We start from the raw sequence: 22292 nt of genomic DNA, 5'->3' as shown, positions 1-22292 counted from the left end.
TACATTTCTGACTTGATTGGCTAAAGAAATAGATAGATAGATAGATAGATAGATAGATAGATAGATAGATAGATAGATAGATAGATAGATAGATAGATAGATAGATAGATAGATAGATAGATAGATAGATGAGATTGAAGATGAATGCAATTGCTCAGTTGTGTGAAGAAAGCTATGATTTCGGATTTTCTCTGAAGGCAACACTTGATCTACTGTCGAGATCCCAGAGGAAAGTCACAATATTACTTAGAATACAATGATATAACTTGATATATAACTATATATGAATCATTCTTACATGAAAGTAATTATATTTAGTATACACATTTAAAAATACTTTATATAGTTTTCCAACTTGTTGCGTTAGCATCGCTAAAGATAACATTTTCTCGCTTTTTGTTTTTTTTTTTACAGCATCCATCCATTAATAATTTAAAATTGCTGACAATAATGGCGATTGATGGTAATGATGAATATTTGTAACAGGTGTGGGAAAACAAGGTTAATTCAACACCTAAAAATGGCAACGAAAGCTAAAAATTGTTTTGAATTAGCATTATATCTTGCCCGGGAAATAAATCAATATGTAGAACTGTCAACTGTATTGACTTTAAATTGATGGTATGCTTGTATTAGTTCATGTATTGAAACCACTTTTTTGTCATCGGGTTCATTGTTGGAGACATGTCATATGTACATAAAGTAAATGGAATACACCAAACTTTGTGTGACATCAGTGAGTGCGACGTGATTCCATCAAGAGACACGGTAGCCGTGCACATACACGGTCAAGGCGGCGTGGGTCGCATCCTCGCGTCCCACTCCCTGATATCCCACCGAGCGAGGGCCCAAAAATAAAGGCGGCCAAGGAGGAAGCAGGGAGGAGGGAGCGCTCTGTCCTCCGGTCCTCCGAGCATCCGTGTCCTCAATGTCCTTATTAGTCCACGTGGGACGGAGGACCTGCCGCAAGCTCCCTCAGCAATCAGGTTGACTTCATTCCAAGACTCCCCGCGTCTATTTCGGCTCTCCTGTAAGGGGATACGCCGTCACCGGCCATTCTGTCTCCTCGGGTTTTGCCATCCGCTCGTCCCCAAGCATCCTCCCCTCTCGCTCTCTTTTTCATCCCCCATCCAAACTTGAGGCTGTGGCTAAAGTTAGACGAGGCAGCCCAGGGCTATATAAGCCCCCCGGGGGCAGAGGACCCACGCGGCTTCACCTTCTCCTCTCTTTCTTCATCGTCCCAAACCACCGCTCTCAGCGTCTCGAGATGGTGAGTAGCTGCCCCGCCAACATGGACTTTTCAGCCTACATTCTGGATTTCCTTTGGTTTTTCTTGTGGCTGTTGTATGTTTGGTAACATTCGCACCCCTTTGAGGATGCAAAAATGCATCATTAATATGACGGACCTCAGGAACAAGGACCGTGCCTTTAAGATTCCCATTCCAAGGTAGTTAGATTAGTCGGAAAAAGTCAATAAGTGAGTATTAAAGTAAGTATAAAAAAGGTCAATAAAGGGTAAATAAGGAAAACAATAATAAAGAAGCAAATAAAATGAAACAGTTACAAGTAAGCAAGCAGGTAACTCAGTAAGTACTTAAGTAAGCAAAGGTAAGAAAGAACCTCACGGTGTGTAACCAAGTAAAAGTGAGAAAACAAGTAGGTGAAAGTCAGTAAGTCAAAGCAAATATGTCAGTTAAAGCAAATCAGCAAACAAGTGGGTAAAAGTAAGTCAACCAAAAAGGAAGGAGGAAAAGTAAGCAAAAGTAAGGAAGCGGAGAAGTAAAAGGAAGCAAAGTTAGCAAACACGTTGGCCAAAGTAAGTGCTTATATAAGTAAAAAGTCAAGCAAGTAAATATGTAAGTAAGCAAACATAAGAAAGCAAGTAGGTCTTGTTTGTAATGAAGCAGGTGAAGCAAGTAAGTAAAAGTATGTATGCGCACAAACAGATATGCAAGCAATAAGTAAAGTACAAGTAAATAGGTATGTAAAAGTGAGCAAATGGAAGAATATAAGTAGAATGTCAGTAAGGAAAAGTAAAGAAGTAAGCAGTCAAGCACGTACTAAAAGTAAGTAAGGAAGCAACTTGGTCAAAGTAAGCGTGCTTGTCAGTTAATAGGCAAGTAAGGGAGTAAATACGTAAGTAAGAAAGCAGGCGAGTAAAATCAAGTGAGGAAGTAAGCAAACAAGCGTAAGCAAGCAAGAGAATATGAGTAAGGAAGCAAGTAAATTTGTAAGCAAGCCAAAGCAAGTAAAAGTAAGCAAGTGCATAAGAAAAAGTAAACACGTTAGCAAAAGTACATGGAAGTGTAAGCTAGTAAGTAAGCAAAGATAATTAAATAAGTAATCAAGTATGCAAGAAAAAATAAGTCAGCATTTAAACGTAAGAATAGATAAGAAAGCAAGTAAATGCCATGTAAAACGTAAAGAATGATTTGATTGAAGAATTCCCTCATCCTTAACTAAATAAGTAACGAAGTAACCTTCTCTCCTTTCTTTCCATAATTTGCTGTGCAGGCACCCAAGAAGCCCAAGAGGAGGCAGGCAGCCGGAGACAGCGGCTCCTCCAACGTCTTCTCCATGTTTGAGCAAAGTCAGATTCAGGAGTACAAGGAGGTGAGAACCCCACCAAAATCTGAACAACTCTCAGTCCATCCACCCGCTTTCACTTCATTTCCTCCGTAAAGCTAAACCTGAGTTTATTTAAACCCTGATCCATTTTCACCGCAGTTGTTGTTTGTCCCGCGCACTCCAAACGCCTCAAACCTACGCACTCACTCGTGTCCCCTGACACTTCAACAAGCATGTCGTTTGCGCGGAGATGAAATGTCCGACACCCCCGTCCTGTTTTGGTTACCTTTGACCGCCATCATCCAGCTGTCACTCAAATTCCTCACCCCAAAATTACACCTCGACACCGGCACTCTCCATTAATCCTCTTGAGATATGGACAGCGGCCATCGCATATATGACTATCTTCGATCATGGCGCCATGTTCCGGGAATGATTAGCACCCCCAGGAACCCAATTGAAGATCTTGAGTTTCAGCCGAAGAAGATCACACAGCTGTTTCCCCGCCGTCTCAAATTAACTCGTAAGGAAAGCCGGCGCAGGCGCTTTTAGGAATGTGACTACTGTACTTCAAGGACCTCGCTCCAGTAAGGGGAGATTCTTATTGACAAGCATCCAGATGGTTTTAGCTTTCCACGTGAACGCAATATAGAACCGAATATATCTTCAGTGTTCTTCATGTTTCCATGAATTTGTCTCCTTGCAGGCCTTCACAATCATCGACCAGAACAGAGACGGCATCATCAGCAAAGATGATTTGAGGGATGTTCTGGCCTCCTTGGGTAAGTCTTTTTCCCACTGTTCAAGTCAAGTTTCTTTATATAGGCCTTAAACACAAAAGAGACTCAAATGGCTTCACAGGCTCACAGTTCACAAAAATCAAAGACATCCCTGGTCTGGACCCCTGATCCAGACAAGGAACATTTTAGAAAACCCATAAAAAAGGAAGAAAGGAAGAAACCTTGACAAGGGATCAAAGGTGGAGGGATCCCTCTTCCAAAATGACCAAGCTGGAATGGATGCCAAGTGGGCACCATTTATCATGTGATATGATGCTAGGAAATGGTAGTTTGAACTGCATGAAAGTGCACTTCATGAAATAAAGTGCCGTGGGTAGACACCTCAGGGGGGAGTGCTCCTCCTCAGGTCTTGTCAATCAATGCAGAATCCTTCTCAGAAACAGCCACACTTCGCTTATCGCCGGAGCGGAAGGGGGAGGAGAAGTGGCAGTAAAACAGGCCAAAAACCAGATGTCTGGGGATGGAGCAGGGTATGAGACTAGTGGCATACTAGGTGTGGTTTGACCAAACTCAAGAGTTTAGAAATAAGAGTCAAAATGTAAACATTTCGTCAAATGTTGCTCCTATCATTTCCGCAGGCAGCGCATCCCAGAGTACTGGAGCTTGAATGAGAATGTGCTAGAACCTGCTGTCCGCTGAGGAACACGTGTTTCACGGTCTCGAGTAATGAATCCTGATCTTTTTCCATTCTGGCTGCAGGGCAGCTGAACACCAAGAACGAGGAGCTGGAGGCCATGATCAAGGAGGCCAGCGGGCCCATCAACTTCACCGTCTTCCTCACCATGTTCGGCGAGAAGCTGAAGGGTAGCTTTTTTAGCTAGTCTACACCAACATACAGGAAGTGAAATTAGTTTTGTATTGATTTATTTCAAATAATGACCTAATTTCCTTCGCAGGCGCTGACCCCGAGGACGTCATTCTTGCTGCCTTCAAGGTCCTGGACCCCGAGGGTACCGGAACCATCAAGAAGCAGTTGTGAGTTTTCCTCATCATTAATTTTTTTTTTTTTTAATACCACTTGTCCTCATTAGGGTCATGGGTGAGCTGGAGCCTATTCCAGTGGACTTTGGGTGACTCTCAAGACTTCTTGTGCATATTTGTCTCTTCTTTTCTCATCACTTATTGTTGAGCCTGCTTCTGCGGTGCAACAACAGCCAAAGAAGGCGAAAGAAGCCAAACTCATACCAATATACTCATTTAGAGTAATTCCTTTGAAGCTCACTAAACCGAAGTGGATTGTGTGGATGCTACTAGTATCTATGCAGTGACTGCAAATGAGTATATTTGATTCCATTTTGTCCATTTTGTGTGTCCTCAGCCTGGAGGAACTCCTGACCACTCAGTGCGACAGGTTCTCCAAGGAGGAGGTAAAACTGGATGACTTTTATTTGCAGTATTTAGTTAGTCATTAGCAAATGTTACTTTTACGAAAAATAAACCTCACTAAGGTTACGATCTTTGTCTTTTTTTTTTGTAAAAAGTTACCTGTAAAGACCAAGTCATGTCAAAAAATAGCCTGGTCCACAGGAAACCCTGTAACAAAACAAAGTAATACATACGGCAGCCTGTTGTGATTTAGCGGTGCAAACCTACCACAGAAGAAGACAAAGAAGAAGGAACTTGATAATATAAAATAAAAATGCCAAGTAAAAATGTTGTAGACAATGTAAAAGAAAAAGCTTGCTCTTTTTTTTTTAACTCTGACATGGCATAGCCTATTGCTAAGATACCACCTGCCGTGGGTGGGCAAATTTATTTCAATATCAGTTGTGACCCTTGAGCACCACGGTTCTCACCCCTGCTCTCCAGACATGACTAGTCGCCTTATGCTACTTCCAACTCTTCCAGTAGCATCCCTTCACTAAATTCTTGTGGTGGTCCCCTCAGATCAAGAACATGTGGGCCGCCTTCCCCCCTGACGTCGCGGGCAACGTGGACTACAAGAACATCTGCTACGTCATCACACACGGAGAGGAGAAGGAGGAGTAAGAAGACCAGAAGAAAGACGACAAATCCCTTCGCTTTTTCCTGCCTTTCCCCTCCCTCCTCCTTCCCTGTCTGCCTCCCTCCATCATGCCCTCCGTGTATACCCACGGGGTCAACATTCGCCCTATCCCCCTCTTCTCTCATTCAAAGCAGAGACTTGCGGGGGCTCACGGGATGTCTGTGTCGGCTTGTGGGGGAACAGGGGATGCTTTTCAATAAATAATGATGTCATCATCATCCGCATACGCCAGCCATCTTCTTTCCGTGCGTCCTCTCGAGACCACCCGGGGGGTTCTCATTCCCATTCCGAAGAGGTCCTCCTGGGCTGGAAGGGATGACACACAGAAGGGGGAGGAGAGACGTCCCCGAAAGAAAACATTCCCGTCTTCGGCGACGTTCCCTCCTCTGCCCTTCCCGGCGCGGTCGTCGGCCTCCTCTTCCTCCGTAAACTGGTCCACGACGTCCCTCCTCATCCGCACCTTTCCTCTGTACTGAATAAAAAAAGGGACAAACTGTGAATAAAACCTCTTTCCTTTTGTACAAGAGTGTCTGTGCTCAGTGGCTGTCTCTGGGGAGGTGTGGTTGGTGTTGTTGGAGGGAAACGGCGAGTAAACGTTCGCATTTTATCCAGTCGCAAGTTGGGGTTTTCAAATTCTACCAACATTTACAGCATAAAGTACAATCTTTATTTCCTTAGCCATTCCTCTACTCTAAGTTAACATGACAACTACTGGCATGTTTGCATTCTATGCCTGTGAATATTGTCATTCATTCAGGTCATTTCATTCTGAGGACATCGAATCGGTCGCAACTGGACTGCTCTGATCTGTTCTGACAACCGCAACAATTGCAATCGATTCAATGTCCATTTTAGTAATTCTCAGATGAAATAGTATCCAACTGCAAGGAATGTAAAGACCCTATCATCTGCCTTAGCGTGGCCTGTATGGGAGCGTTCGCAAAACATCATTGTGACGGAATTCTGGCACATGCTCATTAACTTTGGCTGGTAGAAGTCCCACTGACCTCCACAATAATATTGGCTAAGAAACCTCATTTTTATGGCTTTTTATCGCAGTATGCAAGTTTGGGTCAGCTGATGCCAAGCAAAGCTATGCAGCAAAGCTTCTGCACAACAGCGACACCTTAATTTAACCTTAAATACGAAGTTACGGACAAATGTGTCACAAATCCGTCCACTGGCCTGACCAGAGGGGATGTTTTTGATCGATAACATATAATTTCAGCCTACACCTAAGATTTAAGATTTAATGAGTCTATAAAGTCTCTTGACACATAGAAGTAAGTTAATCATTTGTTAACTGGAAAATGTTTAGACAGTGAAGTTTCTCCATACGTGACGTGTATTTACATATTATAAGGGTCATATCCATTTGTAATTTGTATACAATACTAGAATACCACCAAATATCACCAAAAGTGACGGAGGCATAAGAGTGAGATGCAAGTTATTAGTGAATGTGAGATTTAGCTTTTGTTTGTGTCAAATATCATTAAAATGAGCAATATGATCTAACCCACCCACTGATTGATGTTAATAGGTTGTTTGTTTTTCCAGTTTAATAATATTGTTTTCTTAGCGGTAGCTAACGCAACAGGTAATGATTGTGAATATTTATTAGGGAGGTCAATTATGCTTAAGTCGCCAAGTAGGCACAATCTTGGGGAAAGCGGAATCCTGCAGTTTAAAATACGAGAGTTTTTGAATAACCAAAGACCAAAACCATTGAATTGGTGTACATTCGCATATAGCATGAAAATAGGTGTCTGGGGTATTTTCGGTGCATTGCACGCATATGTTAGATGGAGAGAAGCCCATTTTATGCATAGTGTTCTGAGTAAAGTGTGTTCTATGGAGCACTTTATATTGTATAAACTGTAGATTTGTGTTTTTTGTCATTCTAAACGTATTGTTATAAATCTGTATCCAGTAGCTACGGTTAGCAGACACATTCTTCCCATTTGGTGATTGGTAAGTGCATTGATTTAGTACATGAAATAAATTGATAAACTTTTGAGAGATTTCTTTTACTTAGTGGGAGAAGCTTCGTTATTTGCTGGACAAACTCCAGCAGTTCGAGGGTGCTCTGGAGTGTTGCTATTCTTTTTTTTTTTTATTGCTGCTTTTAATTTATTGTATTGAAGAAAGTTTCCGGCTGTTATTTGGAATTCTTGGAACAGTTCATCACGTGTCCTAAAAACATTATTGTTAAATAGTTGTTGTAGGTGGTTAATTCCATGTTGTTCCCATGTACTAAAATGAAGGGGTATAGTATTAATTTCGAAATCTGGATGATGCCAGATTGGGGAGATAATACTGGGAGCTAATTGAGACCCTGTCGATTATAAATGTTGCCGCCAAGCCGTTAAATTGGATGCGATTATTGGATTCTTGAAACATTTATGGCATTTAAGACTAGTACAAATAAATGGGAGTTTTCAATACTCAGGTTGCTATCTTGATATATGTTAGCATTAACAAAAAACTAATAAAACCTCAGACCAAAATACTAGCCCCCGCCCCTATACCGCCATCATATTTTTTTTAGAGGTTTAGTATGGCCATGGTAAAACGAGCTGAAAATCTCTGACATTAAGGCAAGTTAAGCCACACACAGTGGAACTTCATGTAACTGCATTAAATTAGTCGAAAATTGTCAAGAAAACATGCATAATTAAGAGGAAAAACTAAATAAACCGCCATTGACACACGGCTAATTCAATATATTATTATGGTTTATTACTCATCACAAATGTCATCATCATCATTAATCAATTAAATACATCACTTGTCGATGTGAGGGAATGAATTCAATTAACTAGACTATCATCAATTAATTCACTTTCACCAGAATGTGGCTTGTAAACTCAAAAACACACGACATATAAAAAATAAAATAATAAAAAAAAACAAAGACAAGAGCCTTGTAAATCTTTGCATCGATTTAACATTTTCCAGACAAGAAATGGACAAAGGACCCAACAGAACTCCACTACTTTCTTTGTGTCCGCACCTGGTAACCACAGAGACGTATTGCGCCAGTTATCGTTTGCATAGAAGCGTTCAGGGTAACGCTACACGTATGTGTGTGTGTTTAGGAGTGTGTTGGCATGGAAGGACATTTTGGGTGCACAATAACCCTTCACAACGACGACAACAACAACAACAACAAGAGGTCTACGACAAAAAAGGAGTCAGTGTTGCTCGCACTGCACTGATGGGCCGTTGTCATGGCAACAAGTCAACGCTCCACAGTTACATCACAGGAAACAGGAAGTTAAGAGCTTCCACACCCAAAACGTTCCAGAACACGATGTGGAATAATGACGACGACGTGCGACGGCGTTCCAGTCAACCAGGCGTCCGATAACTCTCATAGAAAAATAATAACATTATTATTACTCATCATTATATACTATATTTGATTAAATTAACCACTCTGTACATAAATACATCAAAAGGTGAGAGGTTAATGCTACATGGGCACACTGCGCACCTCACACTCAAGTGGCTTCTTAAAAATAAAAACAAATTAAAAAAAAAAACTGGGAAACCTGCCCGGTAACAAGCCCGACAGGAAATGTTTTTTTGTTTGTTTGTTTTTACAACCAGACGTGCAAAGATCATCCTTCATCGTCTTCCGGTCACATTCTGACATTTGGATAAATAAAATGCATATTAGTTGTTGTTGTTGTTTTTTTTTTTTTTTAAAGTAATACTCATTGGTCTAATTTCTATAAAGGAGGGAAAAAACGTTTCATGAGAATAAAGTTGTATTTTTATTTTCAAGAAAAAAAATACGTTTTGGAGAAAAAAAAAGTATTTATCTCACAAGACTAAAGTTATATTTTTAGAGAATAGTCATATATAGCAAAGGACACTGGCAAAGTAGCGGCAGATGCTGCTTCCTTTCATGCAGACGGCGCGGGTTCGATTCCGAGCCACTGACGGTCCCATGCCTGAATACTAAATGAGAGGGTTAATTGTGTCAGGAAGTGCATCTGTGTAAAAACTGTGCCAAACAAATCATTTGAGTGACTTGCTGTGGCGACCCCTAAAAGAACAAACCAAAAATCGCAAGTACTGTTGATCAATTCCTCGTTAGATATTGGCTTATCTAAAAAAATGACGCTCTCGTAATATTGTGGATTTTCAACTAGAAGAAAATACGACTTTATTCTCATAGTACATTATTTTTCTATTTCACGTGTCCCTAATCCTCCTTGGTGCACATCCAACATTGCCGTTTAATTAATTTACTGATTAAACATACACTTCAGATGGCAGCACTTAGGCCTAAACTAAAAACTATTAGACTGCCTTTTTGAAAAGTCCCACTCATTTGTTTTTGTTAACTAAAAATAACACAAAAAGCACCACCACATGGTTGGAACACTCTCTGTCACCAGCAGGTGGGGCGCGCACGCCTTAGTAGCGTAGCGCCACAACATCCAATAAATAGCTCGGGTACGCCCCGAAACATTCCGGCTTCAGGGTCCCGGAAGTTTTCCTGGAGGCGACTCGGTATGATGATCACCATCCAATTAAAAGTCTTTGGAGGCGGGGTTTTAATTCTTATTATAAATATTTACATCTTCTGTGGTTTTTCATGGTTAAAATAATGTTAAAAAAAAAAAAAAAGTGGCACCCTGTTGTGAATGTGAGATCACATCCTCGACAGACGGCGCCCCCATCCAGGAAGTCCCATTTCTTTCGCGAAAGAGCATAATTGCCGAAGTCATTTTTAATTTACTGTCACAATATCAATGAAAAAAATAATGTGCTTGCTTGTGTAGATTCTCAGTCATCCGGGTCAAAGGTTGAATCGAGACAACTGGACTATACTTGTTTGTGGAATTTATTGCATTTTTAACTTGTTTTCCAAAAACAAAAAACGACTTGGGCAATTATGCAAGTACGCTAACAATTTTTTGATCCTTCCTTTTTTTTTTTCCTTACTCAGCCTTCTTTTTCTTTTCATGCTCCAACGAGGTGGAACCTCTGGACACAGCGGCCTCCCCATTTTTTTCGTGGTCCGACCCCGGTGCCGCCACCCCTTTGTCCTTCTTCTTTCCCGCCTTCTTCTTCTTCTCATTGTCCAGACGCTCTTTCTCCTTCTTGAGTCTCTCCTTCTCTGCCTTGTCTTTCTCCTTCTTCTCCTTCAGCCTCTTCTTTTCATCCTCGCGTTCCTTCCTCTTGTCCTCCTTGCTCTTCTTCTTCTTGCGTCCGTCGTCCTCCACACGGGGTGGCGGCGTTGCCGGCGGGGACTCTGTCTCTCCTTTCACGGCGGCGGTGCCCGGCATCAGCAGGGCGTTGTTGGCGGTGGGCGAGGGGATAGCGGGAGTGATCTGCTCCGAGACAATCCTCGGGGAGGGGGATAAAGCGTTGGGTGTCGGTGTGAGATGACCACCTCGTGGACCGGCACCCACAAGGGGGCTCTGGACTTGCGGCACCCTCTGTGCCGCCCCAGGAGGAATGGGCGGCTTCTGGTTGGCGGCGGCTGGGGGAGACTGAGGCCGCGCCCCCTCGGAAAAGGAGGGCCCCGAGAAGGAGCTCTTCTTGGCGTGCGAGTGGAACGGCGTCCTGGACTTGCGGAAGCCTGGGAGCGAGAGAAGAGAGGACGAAGCTCGCAGGGGTCCCGGCGGTGGGACGGAGCTGGCCAGGAAGGAGAAGCTGCCGCCCGAGCTGATGGCAGCGGCGCGGCGCTTGTGCTCGAAGATGGCTCGGGTGCCGTGCAGGCGGCGGCCCGGCTGGTGAGTCAGCTCCCCTCGGGACTCACGCCACTTCCTCACCTGGACGTGGCACTCACGCTCGATCAGCGCCTCCGTCACCTGGAGAAGGATCACCTGGAAGAACAAGAGAGGAATATGAGAGGAAGACTTCACTCAGGAGTCGAGAAAAAGAAGACCAAGACATTGTGTCTGGTGTGCGTGCCTTGGCCACCAGGGGGCAGTATAATTCATAGATATACTACAGGTAGATTTGATGAGGGGAAACAGAAGACCATTACAAGCAGCAGTAACAGTCTTTTTTCGCAGAGGATAAAGAATATACCTGCACATTGTGTAATATTGTCTGGATACGTTGCTAAGGTTTCTGTACAAATATAAAGTTGTTCAAATGTTTGTAAGGCAGAGCTGCCAAATGTTACAGAACATCCGCATTTTGTCTCAGAAATCATTGAATGTTGACTCGTTACGGGCGCAATACTGATTGTTCCAGATATTGAAAAAAAAATTAAATCCATCGTCCACATTCAGCAGCTGTTTGGTGCACGCTATTTTACTACGCTCCCCAGCTGCCAAGCCACGAAGCGAAACTTCTCTTTGCGTCCGGTGTTAACGCATTGTCAGCCACTAATCTTCGCCTCTATTGTAGTGAATAAACGACACTTCTTACAATGCTTCTTACAAAAGTGTCACAAAGGGAGGATGAGGAGTGGATAGGTGAAGACAATGTCAAAGCCATGCTAATTCCTAAGATATCGTGTCATGCAGTCGCAAAACATCTAAGTGATGTGGTGATACAGTACACTTGTTACATACAGCAGGTCTGGCTGGAACCGCGTTTTCGCAGAGATTAACCAATTTCAAAAAACAAAATAACAATTAATACGTTTCGAGAGATAAATATAATATAATACACGTCCACACAGGACGCTGCATCTGAACTGGAAATTAATTCGTATGTCACTGCACACGTCACTTCAGAACGTGGGCAGGTTAAAAGTACATTATTATTTCTAAATATTTGTAATATAAGATAATATTTATTAGTACCACAATGGGTAAATTTGCATCGTTTCAGCAGCAATTGTGGATACAGGAAATATAAATATGTAATATACATAGCATGAAGTACATTGCACCAAATAGACTATTGTCCAAACAAAAATAGACTATTGTCCATACATAAACTATCCAATTTTATATTTTTGTAATGTTATTTGTTTGTTTGCAAAAAGGAGTGCTGACTTTTAATTTTGACGTTTGAGATCTAATTCATCTGATTTAATTGACTTAAGACTTTAACAGACAGAATTGTCAAAGGCGCATTAATTCATAGACAGATAGATATTGAAAATATGGAAATTCAGACAAATTTGGACAAATTGTCCAAATTTGGACAAATTGTTCCAGAAGTTAATTTTCATACGTTGGCAGTTCTGATAAGGTGATATCAATGCTAGTTTCGTTGCCCATTTATGGCATTTCCCATTATGTGTTAGCATTAAGCTAGCTGACTTTAAATGCACAATGTGTAATTCACTTTGTTTTATGTTTTGTATGAAAGTAAAACAGTTTGTCCAATGTTGAAGTAAGTTGGGTGTCATTTTTAACTGCAGTTCCGGTATTACACCGCTGCACCGTATCGTAAACAGTTAAAAGTGGCTCCTGAAACTGCCAAAGAAGAGTCACGAGGATTCGCTTTCCGACTGTAAATGCGTCAGACGATTTTATGGATTTTCAAACCGGTAAATATTGTTTCTTTTGTAACCGAGTACGTGTTAGTGCTATGAAAAATCTTCAGACGACATTAGTAAAGTGACATTATAATCACCATAAATTATGATTATAATTTATAGTCCCCTTTTCCGAATCTTTCCAGATTTTCCCCAAAACACAGCCAGACGTTAAAGTAAAATTTGATTAACTTTGCTGTTTTAGCTGTACACAAATGCACTTCTGTTTTATTTGGCTTATTATTGAACAGGGTTCCTATATTTTGTATTTTAGTATATGATATAGACTGTATGATGAAAAGAAAATGTTAAAGAACAATAAAAACGATGTGTGTTTGCATATTTTAATGAGCAGAATGGTACTGGCTTTGCCTCAATTTGAGCCAGGAAAAACCTTGAGAAGAGGAGTGACGCACCTCCTGGACCAAGCTGTCCTCCCTGATGGTGTCTGGTGAGATGCCCCTGAGCCGCTCCATGGTCTCGTACATGCCCTGCACCTCCCGCAGTTTTTCCACTGAGCCCAGCATCTGCTTGAGCAACACCAGTCCCACGCGAAATACGATCTTCACGCCTGGAAAGACAACAAGAACATAACAATCCACAAAGTAAAAAAGAGTCCACAGGTACATGCACAAGCATGTAATGTACATGTCATAATGCAATGACCCGATTTTTCATAATAACCACCATTTTGCACAAATGAAATAGCATGTCAAATGTGTAAAGTTGACTAGTATTTGGTACCTTCACAGAAAAACATGTCCCATACACGCAGCACGCAGGCCCAGGGTAGCGTGCGTGAGAAGATGCACATGAACCACTCGGTCATGTAGAGGATGGGGTCGATTTTGAACTTCTTCAGATGTCTGTAAGCCATGGGACACGTGCGGCGCAGCAGTGAGAAGAAGATCTCGCCATCCAGCTGAATGGCTTCCTGGAGGGGGAAAATATCACACGAGTCGGCAAAAGAAGACAGAAGGTGACATTGAGGTTTTCAGTGGACTCACCAGCCCGGCGCTGTAGTAACCCGGGAGATACTTCTCACATATCTGCACCAGGCACCAGAAGGCTTGCTGGGGATCAAATGTGTACATACAGTATGCATTACTGTGGACGGACATCTTTTGACTAGGCACAAGACAGTGAATGACCACAGTAACGTATCATATTCGCATTCAATTAAAAAAAAAAAAAAGTGTACTGCATCACACTGAGAGCTGATGACTTACAACCCCAATTCCAATGAAGTTGGGACGTTGTGTTAAACTAATTAAAACAGAATACAATGATTTGCAAATCATGTTCAACGTATATTTAATTGAATAAACTACAAAGACAAGATATTTAATGTTCAAAATGATAAACTTTATTGTTTTTAGCAAATAATCATTAACTTAGTATTTTATGGCAGCAACACGTTCCAAAAAAGCTGGGACAGGTGGCAAAAAAGAAAAAAAGACTGAGAAAGTCTCTCATCAAACACCTGTTTGGAACATCCCACAGGTGAACAGGCTAATTGGGAACAGGCGGGTGCCATGATTGGGTATAAAAGGAGCTTCCCTGAATTGCTCAGTCATTCACAAGCAAAGATGGGGCAAGGTTCACCTCTTTGTGAACAAGTGCGTGAGAAAATAGTCGAACAGTTTAAGGACAATGTTCCTCAACGTACAATTCCAAGGAATTTAGGGATTTCATCATCTACGGTCCATATCATCGTCAAAACGTTCAGAGAATCTGGAGAAATCACTGTATGTAAGCGGCAAGGCTGAAAACCAACATTGAATGCCAGTGACCTTCGATCCCTCAGGCGGCACTGCATCAAAAACCGACATCAATGTGTAAAGGATATCACCACATGGGCTCAGGAACACTTCAGAAAACCAATGTCAGTAAATCCAGTTTGGCGCTACATCCGTAAGTGCTGTGATGTAACACAGTGGTAAACATGACCCTGTCCCAGCTTTTTGGGAACGTGTTGCAGCCATAAAATTCTAAGATAATAATTTGCTAAAAACAAAGTTTTATCAGTTTGAACATTAAACATCTTGTCTTTTTAGCGTATTCAATTCAATATAGGTCGAACATGATTTGCAAATCATTGTATTCTGTTTTTATTTATGTTTAACACAACGTCCCAACTTCATTGCAATTAGGGTTGTACATCTTGCACAACAGAAATAGAACAAAATGACTGGAAATGATAATTTATTAATGAAATGAATTACTCAGAGTAGCCTGTGTGTTCTTCTGTGCCTCACTTAAATAAATGTTGGGATAAATTTGATGGTGCATGTAGCATGCGTATCATGGTTAGGACATTTTAAAGGCGACAGGTTCGTATCACAACTTTCAGTTTCAATACTGTATCATTACAGGCTTAGTATACTTGGCAAGATGTAATATAAATAGTTTCACTGCTACTTTTGTCAGTTATTTGTAATAATCGTCACTGTGCACAACAGAAATAGAACAGAAGGACTAAAAATAATCCACGGAGTAAAAAAAAAAAAAAGCGTATGGCACACCTGATCACACCAGCAATGAGTCATGATTAATGTGATGGCTCCTCTTGACAGTTATTCATAACAACTGCTACTTTGCACTATTGAAATAAATCAGAACAACTGGAAATAGTCTCTAAATAATCCATAAATTGGCTAACTCTCACTCACCTCAGCGGGCATGTGCATGAGGAGCACGGCGGCCACGGGAGCCTGCGCCTGGCAGTAGCCCTCGTCAGGCCGGTAGATGGTGTAGGCTTTCAAGATGCGGTACAGATCTTGTTGTCTGCGGAGCCACAGCACGATAACCAGAACCACCCACAATTACTCCACATTTGAGTCATTAAAGGTTTTTATAGTAGTAGCAGTAGTGTGAACATCCCTGTATTAGAGGGACGGAAACCTTTTGAGGACATGTACAAATAAAGTTGGGTTTGATTCTGACCCATGGCCGCCGCGTGCAGCAAACATTTCATGGAAGGGGAACTGTCTGTGAAGATCCTTCTCGATGATGTCCAACCACTTGGCCTCCCCCGGCTCTCTCTCCAGCTCCTGCGAGCAAGAGAAAATCCCTCAGTGATATATGAGCATTTGTAAGTGCTTAGATGACACAAACATGAGACCACAGGAAGTCGATACAGAGTACAAACGAAGGCCTCCTCCCGCCAACAGCGAGTCGTCTCCGAGGTCTGAGAGGCGGGATTAGGCGACGTGATAAGAGGCTTATGGCTTCCTGCGCCCCGCAGACGCCTTGGCCACAACTTCCCGTTGCCAGGCTTCCACTTTGACACGACTTGAACACGGAGGTCTAACCCGGTGGTGCTGTTTTTCCCTTCTAATACAGTTTCTATAGCTCACAGACCAGTGATTACATTGCGAAATTAAGTTGTCACAGAATTCTTACAATGCTGTTTTTGCAGTCCTTTGGGGCGTGTCACGTATTTCATTTTTACGCTTCATTTTTAATCATTGGACAATGGGCCGGATATGATTGAGCAATAATCGGTATGCCTAGCAACAAGGCCTAACATGACCAGGAAGATATTTTTAAAAAAAGAGGGGAGGGGGGGAATAAATAAAAAAATAAATAATAATAATCTAAGAATTTTGTTGATCTATTTTTCTGTGAATGCTAAGTGGTAAACTTATTTCTGTTGGGGAATGTTTTGAATGTATAACGTATAACGTGATTGCTTGCTATTATTCATTATATTGATTAACAGTCAGAGTATTATAGTTTTCTAAGATGGTAGTTTAACTAAACAGTCTGTCCTCCAGCATTTTATTGAATTTCAGGCATGGTTGGGAACATTCCAGACAACATGTATCTTACCACAAAACCGAGGTACACACATACGTGTGAGGTGTGTTAAGTGTGACCGTAAGATGATCAGGTGCAGACATGTGGTCAACCCCGAGCTGGGCCGAGCTATGGACTCTGTGATTTTGACATGAAACTCAACGATAGACAAACAGGAAACTCGCTGAAGCTGGTGTTGTTGCCAGACACAAATAGAGAAGAAACTGGTTATGTAGATTTATGGACAGTATAACGTGTTCATAAAGTCAACAGAAATGATCTGGCTTTTTCTATTGCTTCTTCTTTGTATTTCAGCGGCCTGGATTTGTGTATAGGTATGAGTTTACCTTGCTTTAGCAGCTCAAAAGTCTACATACATTATTGTACCTCAAATTTTCCAGGGTTGGCATCCAGCAGCTCCTGGCAGTTGGACAGCAGTTGCCAGGCTCTAGACCGCAGTGACGAAGGAATCCCTTTCCGGCAGCGCATCTTTACCTGCGACATGACAAATGTACATTATTAATATTATATAACAATATAGTTACTCTGTTTGCCCCTGTAAGTGTTTCAGATGATTTCCATGTCAACAAGAAGCTGTAAGTGTGCATAGTCGTACCTTCTGGAACCGATGTTTGATCCACTTGTCCCAGTTGTTGAACATGTCCAGCCATTTCATCTCCCTCTGCCGGGACACCTCCACTCGCACTTCCCTGTCACTGCCACAATGAACAATACGACAATGTCACAATGATACAATAGCTGATACAAGTCCATTCTTACTCAAAGGTGGCAGAGTGGAAGAGCAATTCACTTATCAAAACTTATCAAGAGGGGAGCTGAGCGGTTCGAATGCAGAAGGTCAGTGCATGTTGATGACTCTAACACTCAGCAGCATGTGAGTCACAGCAAAGGCAGCTTAATCAGGACATTTAGAGCAGCAGGAAAGAGATGGCAAGCTAAAGTGATGACACGAACAAGTGCAACCATTTGCATGAAGCTCCTCTGAGGGGCTTTGGCATTACTGAGTGATAACAGTCAAAAGTGTCAGTAGTACATTGGAACCTCTAGAATACAATGGAAGTTATAAATAATCTCTTCCAGAGAGTCGAACTGTGCCGTGTCATTAGATGTACAGGCAATACATGGTGTTAAAGGTAGTGTCTCATCACAGAAGAGCACATGAAGTAACATTTACTAATGATTATTTACAGGCCACTTGTAATACAATGGCCTATTGGCACTTTCTTTTTACTATTATCATTTATTAATTAATTCTATATGTTTTGATTAACTATATTATTTTGACTTCTGTTACCTGGAGAGTTATCAGGTTACATTTTTCAAACGTCAATCAAAACATAATCGTAAATGTACAGGAAATGTTTTAACAATTTTATTTGTCATACAAGTGGACAGAGAAGTTAACCAGTGTTTACATTAACACAAAAACACTCAGTCTTAACTTCAATGATGTAAAATAGAGGCAATTTGTGTTGCAGATGCGCATGATGCAATACATTTCTTAAGACATTAACCATTGTTAACATTAAAAGGAAAAACAAATAAAATGTTCAGTTTTAACTATGTAATGTTTTAATTTTAAAACATGATCACTTGTCATACAAGTGTAAAAAGACGTTTGACACACGTGTATATATATATATATATATATATATATATATATATATATATATATATATATATATATATATATGTATATACACACACACACACACACACACACACACACACAGCTAATACTTTGATGCTAGCTGAACTGACCTCCCTTCGCAGAACTGGTTGCCACCCAGGAACCCGTACTTGTCAGTGCGCCTAACTGCCAAGCCATTGATCTCTGAGTCAGAGCCCAGCGAACTGCCGTCGTCCCCGAGGCCCGACAGCGACTCCAGTGTCCCTGACATCAGGCTGGCAGACTCCAGGTAGCTGAGAGTGTCGGGGGCCGGCCGTTGGGCCCCCGGCGGGGGGAAGTTGGGTGCCGGCTCTTGGATGAGTGGTACCGTGGGGCTGGGGTGCGACACCGTGGGGCTGGGGTGCCCGGACCCTGGAGGGGGGGTGCAGGGCGGAGGTAGGCCGGGTGCAAGTTCTTGGATGATCGGCACCGTGGGGCTGGGGCTGGGGCGGGGAACCGTGGGGCTGTGCTGCCCGGCCCCTGGAGGGGGGGTGCATGGCGGTGGTAGGCCGGGTGCAAGTTCTTGGATGATCGGCACCGTGGGGCTGGGGCGGGGAACCGTGGGGCAGTGATGCCCGGCCCCTGGAGGGAGGGTGCACGGCAGTGGTAGGCCGGGCGCAAGTTCTTGGATGATCGGCACCGTGGGGCTGGGCCAGGGAACTGTTGGGCTGGGATGCCCCACCTGGAGAGGCGGGGTCCAGGACGGAGGTTGTACTTTGATGGGACTTTGAGGCTTGGGGAACACGGGCGGGGGAGGACTCTTGGGGGCTTGGTGTGGTTTCGCTTCCCCAGGCGCCGCAGGGGGCGACACAGGGGGCGCCGCAGGGGGCGCCACAGGGGGCGACACAGGGGACGACACAGGGGGCGACACAGGGGGCGACACAGGGGGCACCACAGGGGGCGCCACAGGGGGCACCACAGGGGCGTCAGCTGCGGAGGCCGGAGGGTTCTGAGTGACGTGCACGCTGGGATACAGGTTGGGACCAGGGGTGAGGTCAAGGGAAGTGGATGCGGGTTGCTGCACATCTGCTTCAACGTGAGCACCAGGCCCAACCTCTACCTCTTTCTGGGGAGCCGCCGCCGAATCATCGCACACTGGAGTCTCTGCGACTTCTGTTGACAGACTCCGTGGTGGCGGCATCGATAGCGTGGCGGGAGTGTTTCCGGTCAAATTTACATCATTGCAGAGGGATGATTTGGGCGCCACCGATGACGCAGAGGGAGGCGCGTGGGAGTCAAGCAAGGCTGGTGATGGCGACGGGGAAAAGGCGGTGAGTTCGGCCATGTTGCGATGAGAGCTCTTCTGTAACATTTTGCAACAATGAATCAGTCAAGAAACATCAACAGCTCATACCAATTGTTTTATGTCATGACCACAAACACGGCTCGGTGATATGATGATGACACAGTGACAAAACTAACATGTTCATTCTTATTGTTTTGTTGCATTGTCAACAGGCAACATAGCACAGGCTTTATTTTTTAATGGGCAAGGTGGGGGTTACCATTTAAAACTAATGAGAGAAGGGATCTTATTAATCAAGACACATTCAGGTGTGACCAAGTATGCTTTGGACGTTTTTTTAATTTTTTTAACTCAATTATATCGAGACGTTTTGTTCTTTTGTATTGCCCAAAATGGTGGTTATAATTCATAACCAGTGAGAGCAACAATGAAATTAATCATGACATGTGACATGACGTGCACGCCTGTGCGCATAAGTGCTGCAGACCTTTTTGACAGTGGATTAATTCTTGTTGCTGTGTTTATTTATTTTGTGCAAGCAGGCTGTTATAATGACATATTGGTGAGGAGTCATTGCATTAATCATGACACATACTGTACATTGTGAGCGAGCATGTGCTCGTGCATGACTGTGGACATCTGTATGACTATCGATGAATTTGTGTTGTTCTGTATATTTCTACTGTGCAAGGTGGTAGTTTTAATGAATAAAGTGGCTAAAAGAGAGATAGAATAAATCCAGTATCATTTATAATGTTAAAGAGCCAATGTCATTAATTATATGACATATATTGTGCGTGGCTGAGGACTTTTATTTTTACTAGATTACTTGAATTTCTCTTTCTAGTTGTTCTATTTTTTTCCATTGCACATGAAGCGGTAATCATGAATAATTGGTGTGAGGAGCAATCCCATTAATCATGACACGTACATGTCTGACAGGGTGTGCCATGGATTATTATTATTTATTTTTTTAAATATTCTGAATAATTTCCAGTAGTTTTATTTCTATTGTGCACTGCGGCGGTTTATCTTGATAGTATCGTATTTATGCGTACTGTTTTAAGAAGTGGACACACAAGATGAGCATCTAGGATAAGGCGCTTCTCTTCATTTCAATCAGATAGCGAGTTTCACTCTCTCAAACATAACAATACAACAATAGATGCCAAGCTGCATTTCCTCTTATGCAAGCTGGGATCGTATAAATAGAAAGGATATGATGAGTAATTCCACTTTGTAGCAGACTGTGCCAGTGTACAACGCATGTCGCATGACCAGAGTAACATCTTCAGCACGAGTGACTCTTTAATTCATCATGCGTGTCAAGTGCTTCACAATAACATAACACCCTTATAAACACAACGCCAATCCGCTATTCTGCTGATCGAGCAGTGTGGAGCCTGCAGGCGGCTAAATGCTAAGCTAACAACACTTTTCAGAGGGCCCCCTCATTGGGAGGTCTGGCCGCCCAACAAGGGCGATTTACGCACGGCCAAGTCACCAGCGCGCACCCAAAGTGGCAGAAGGCCCAAGCTTAGCATGGTCCGTGGCCTCGGTCACTCGGCTGGCCGTCAAAAAGCTCAACTCACCCACGCCCGGCGTTGTCACTGCGACGCGTCCGCCCGGGTGTCCACTGCGGGGTCCTGGGCTCGCGTTGGCCCGCCACAGCGACGGCTCCCCCGACAAAGCTCCTCGGTGAAGAGGAAAGGAAATAGCGGTGGAGGCGACCCACCGGAGCGGCGGCGAGGATGTCGACGCTCGGCGGCTGCGGGTGTTGGTGATGTTGGTGGGTGGTGTTAGCCAGCTAGCCGAGCAGCTAGTTATTAGCTTCTCCTAACAGGAGCCGTCCGTCTGCCTGTGTTAGCAAAGCGTGCTAGCCCGCGTTACCTCGTCGACCATTTCACTGGTGTAACCTGCTCACCGCTCATTTTCGCATCAATAAAAAGAAAAATAAACGACTTATTTTTTGTAATTCATCCGAGTTTAGCGGCGCGGGTACATCGTCTACCAGGCACCCGCATTTCCGACTGACAGGTCCGTACGTGCGCGTGTCTGCGGCGGGGACGCGCACGCAGCTGCACGGCAACGCCCCCATTAAATGGTACAGAAAATCACTTTTTTCTCACCACGACAGAACACCGGAAGATATAACAAATACTTGTCGATTAAATACTTTTAATTCGCTGACATTTTAAACTCCGGGAGAGCGAGCTGACTTATGATGTCATTACGTCACATTGGTACACTTAATATATTTGATCGACAGATGGCGCCAGACCCTACTTATTTCAGGTAATAGGGAGTAATCAGTGATGGAGACCTAGCATACTTAAAAGAAAATATTATCATTGTACAAGGCTTTGCCTATTTCATTTGTAAATAATGGATTGTATTAATTTGGAGTCGGAGGACGCGGATTCCAGTCCCAATACGGACAAAATTGTAAAAATGGCAACTAATTGGTGCTGCATGTTGGGGGAGTGTTTGGCACATCTTCCTGAGTACCCCAAAATTAACACTTCCAAGTCTTCGCATGCCAAAGTATTCAAAGTTCTCGTAGGTCTATGAATTCAATCATAGCATGCGGACTAAAGTGAGGCAGTAAGGTTCTGACCAACTCTTAAATAAACTTAAAAGTAGTACATGAATTTCATGTCATAAGTATTGGATCAAATGTTACTTCTTTTTATCGATAGCAGTTCTCCTGGACACAT

General features: G+C 43.0%; 2 protein-coding genes across 3 annotated transcripts; one reads left to right on the top strand and one right to left on the bottom strand.

Annotated features, from left to right (window-relative positions):
• Positions 1-1177: 1177 nt before the first annotated feature.
• Positions 1178-5897, top strand: mylpfa (myosin light chain, phosphorylatable, fast skeletal muscle a). The gene is made up of 7 exons (XM_061699837.1): positions 1178-1270; positions 2515-2613; positions 3275-3350; positions 4068-4172; positions 4265-4343; positions 4687-4735; positions 5256-5897. Exons 1-7 carry the CDS (start codon positions 1268-1270, stop codon positions 5355-5357), a joined length of 513 nt encoding a protein of 170 aa, XP_061555821.1. The 5' UTR covers positions 1178-1267; the 3' UTR covers positions 5358-5897.
• Positions 5441-21627, bottom strand: LOC133414467 (TBC1 domain family member 10B-like). Of its 2 annotated transcripts, XM_061699833.1 has the most exons (11): positions 21168-21627; positions 18422-19632; positions 17256-17355; positions 17027-17134; positions 15785-15891; positions 15511-15625; positions 13846-13911; positions 13583-13772; positions 13255-13409; positions 10336-11222; positions 5441-5845 (listed from the first exon to the last, which is right to left on the bottom strand). In XM_061699833.1, exons 2-11 carry the CDS (start codon positions 19612-19614, stop codon positions 5824-5826), a joined length of 2943 nt encoding a protein of 980 aa, XP_061555817.1. In that variant the 5' UTR covers positions 19615-19632; positions 21168-21627; the 3' UTR covers positions 5441-5823. The 2 variants fall into 2 exon arrangements, with proteins under 2 accessions (XP_061555817.1, XP_061555820.1); XM_061699836.1 differs by lacking the exon at positions 5441-5845 and having other exon boundaries at positions 8094-11222.
• Positions 21628-22292: the final 665 nt, after the last annotated feature.

The sequence above is a fragment of the Phycodurus eques genome, chromosome 16 (genome assembly GCF_024500275.1).
Source record: "Phycodurus eques isolate BA_2022a chromosome 16, UOR_Pequ_1.1, whole genome shotgun sequence".
Lineage (NCBI taxonomy): Eukaryota > Metazoa > Chordata > Actinopteri > Syngnathiformes > Syngnathidae > Phycodurus > Phycodurus eques.
The sequence above is the reverse complement of the archived record's forward strand: the minus strand, read 5'-3'. Positions and strand labels throughout refer to the sequence as shown.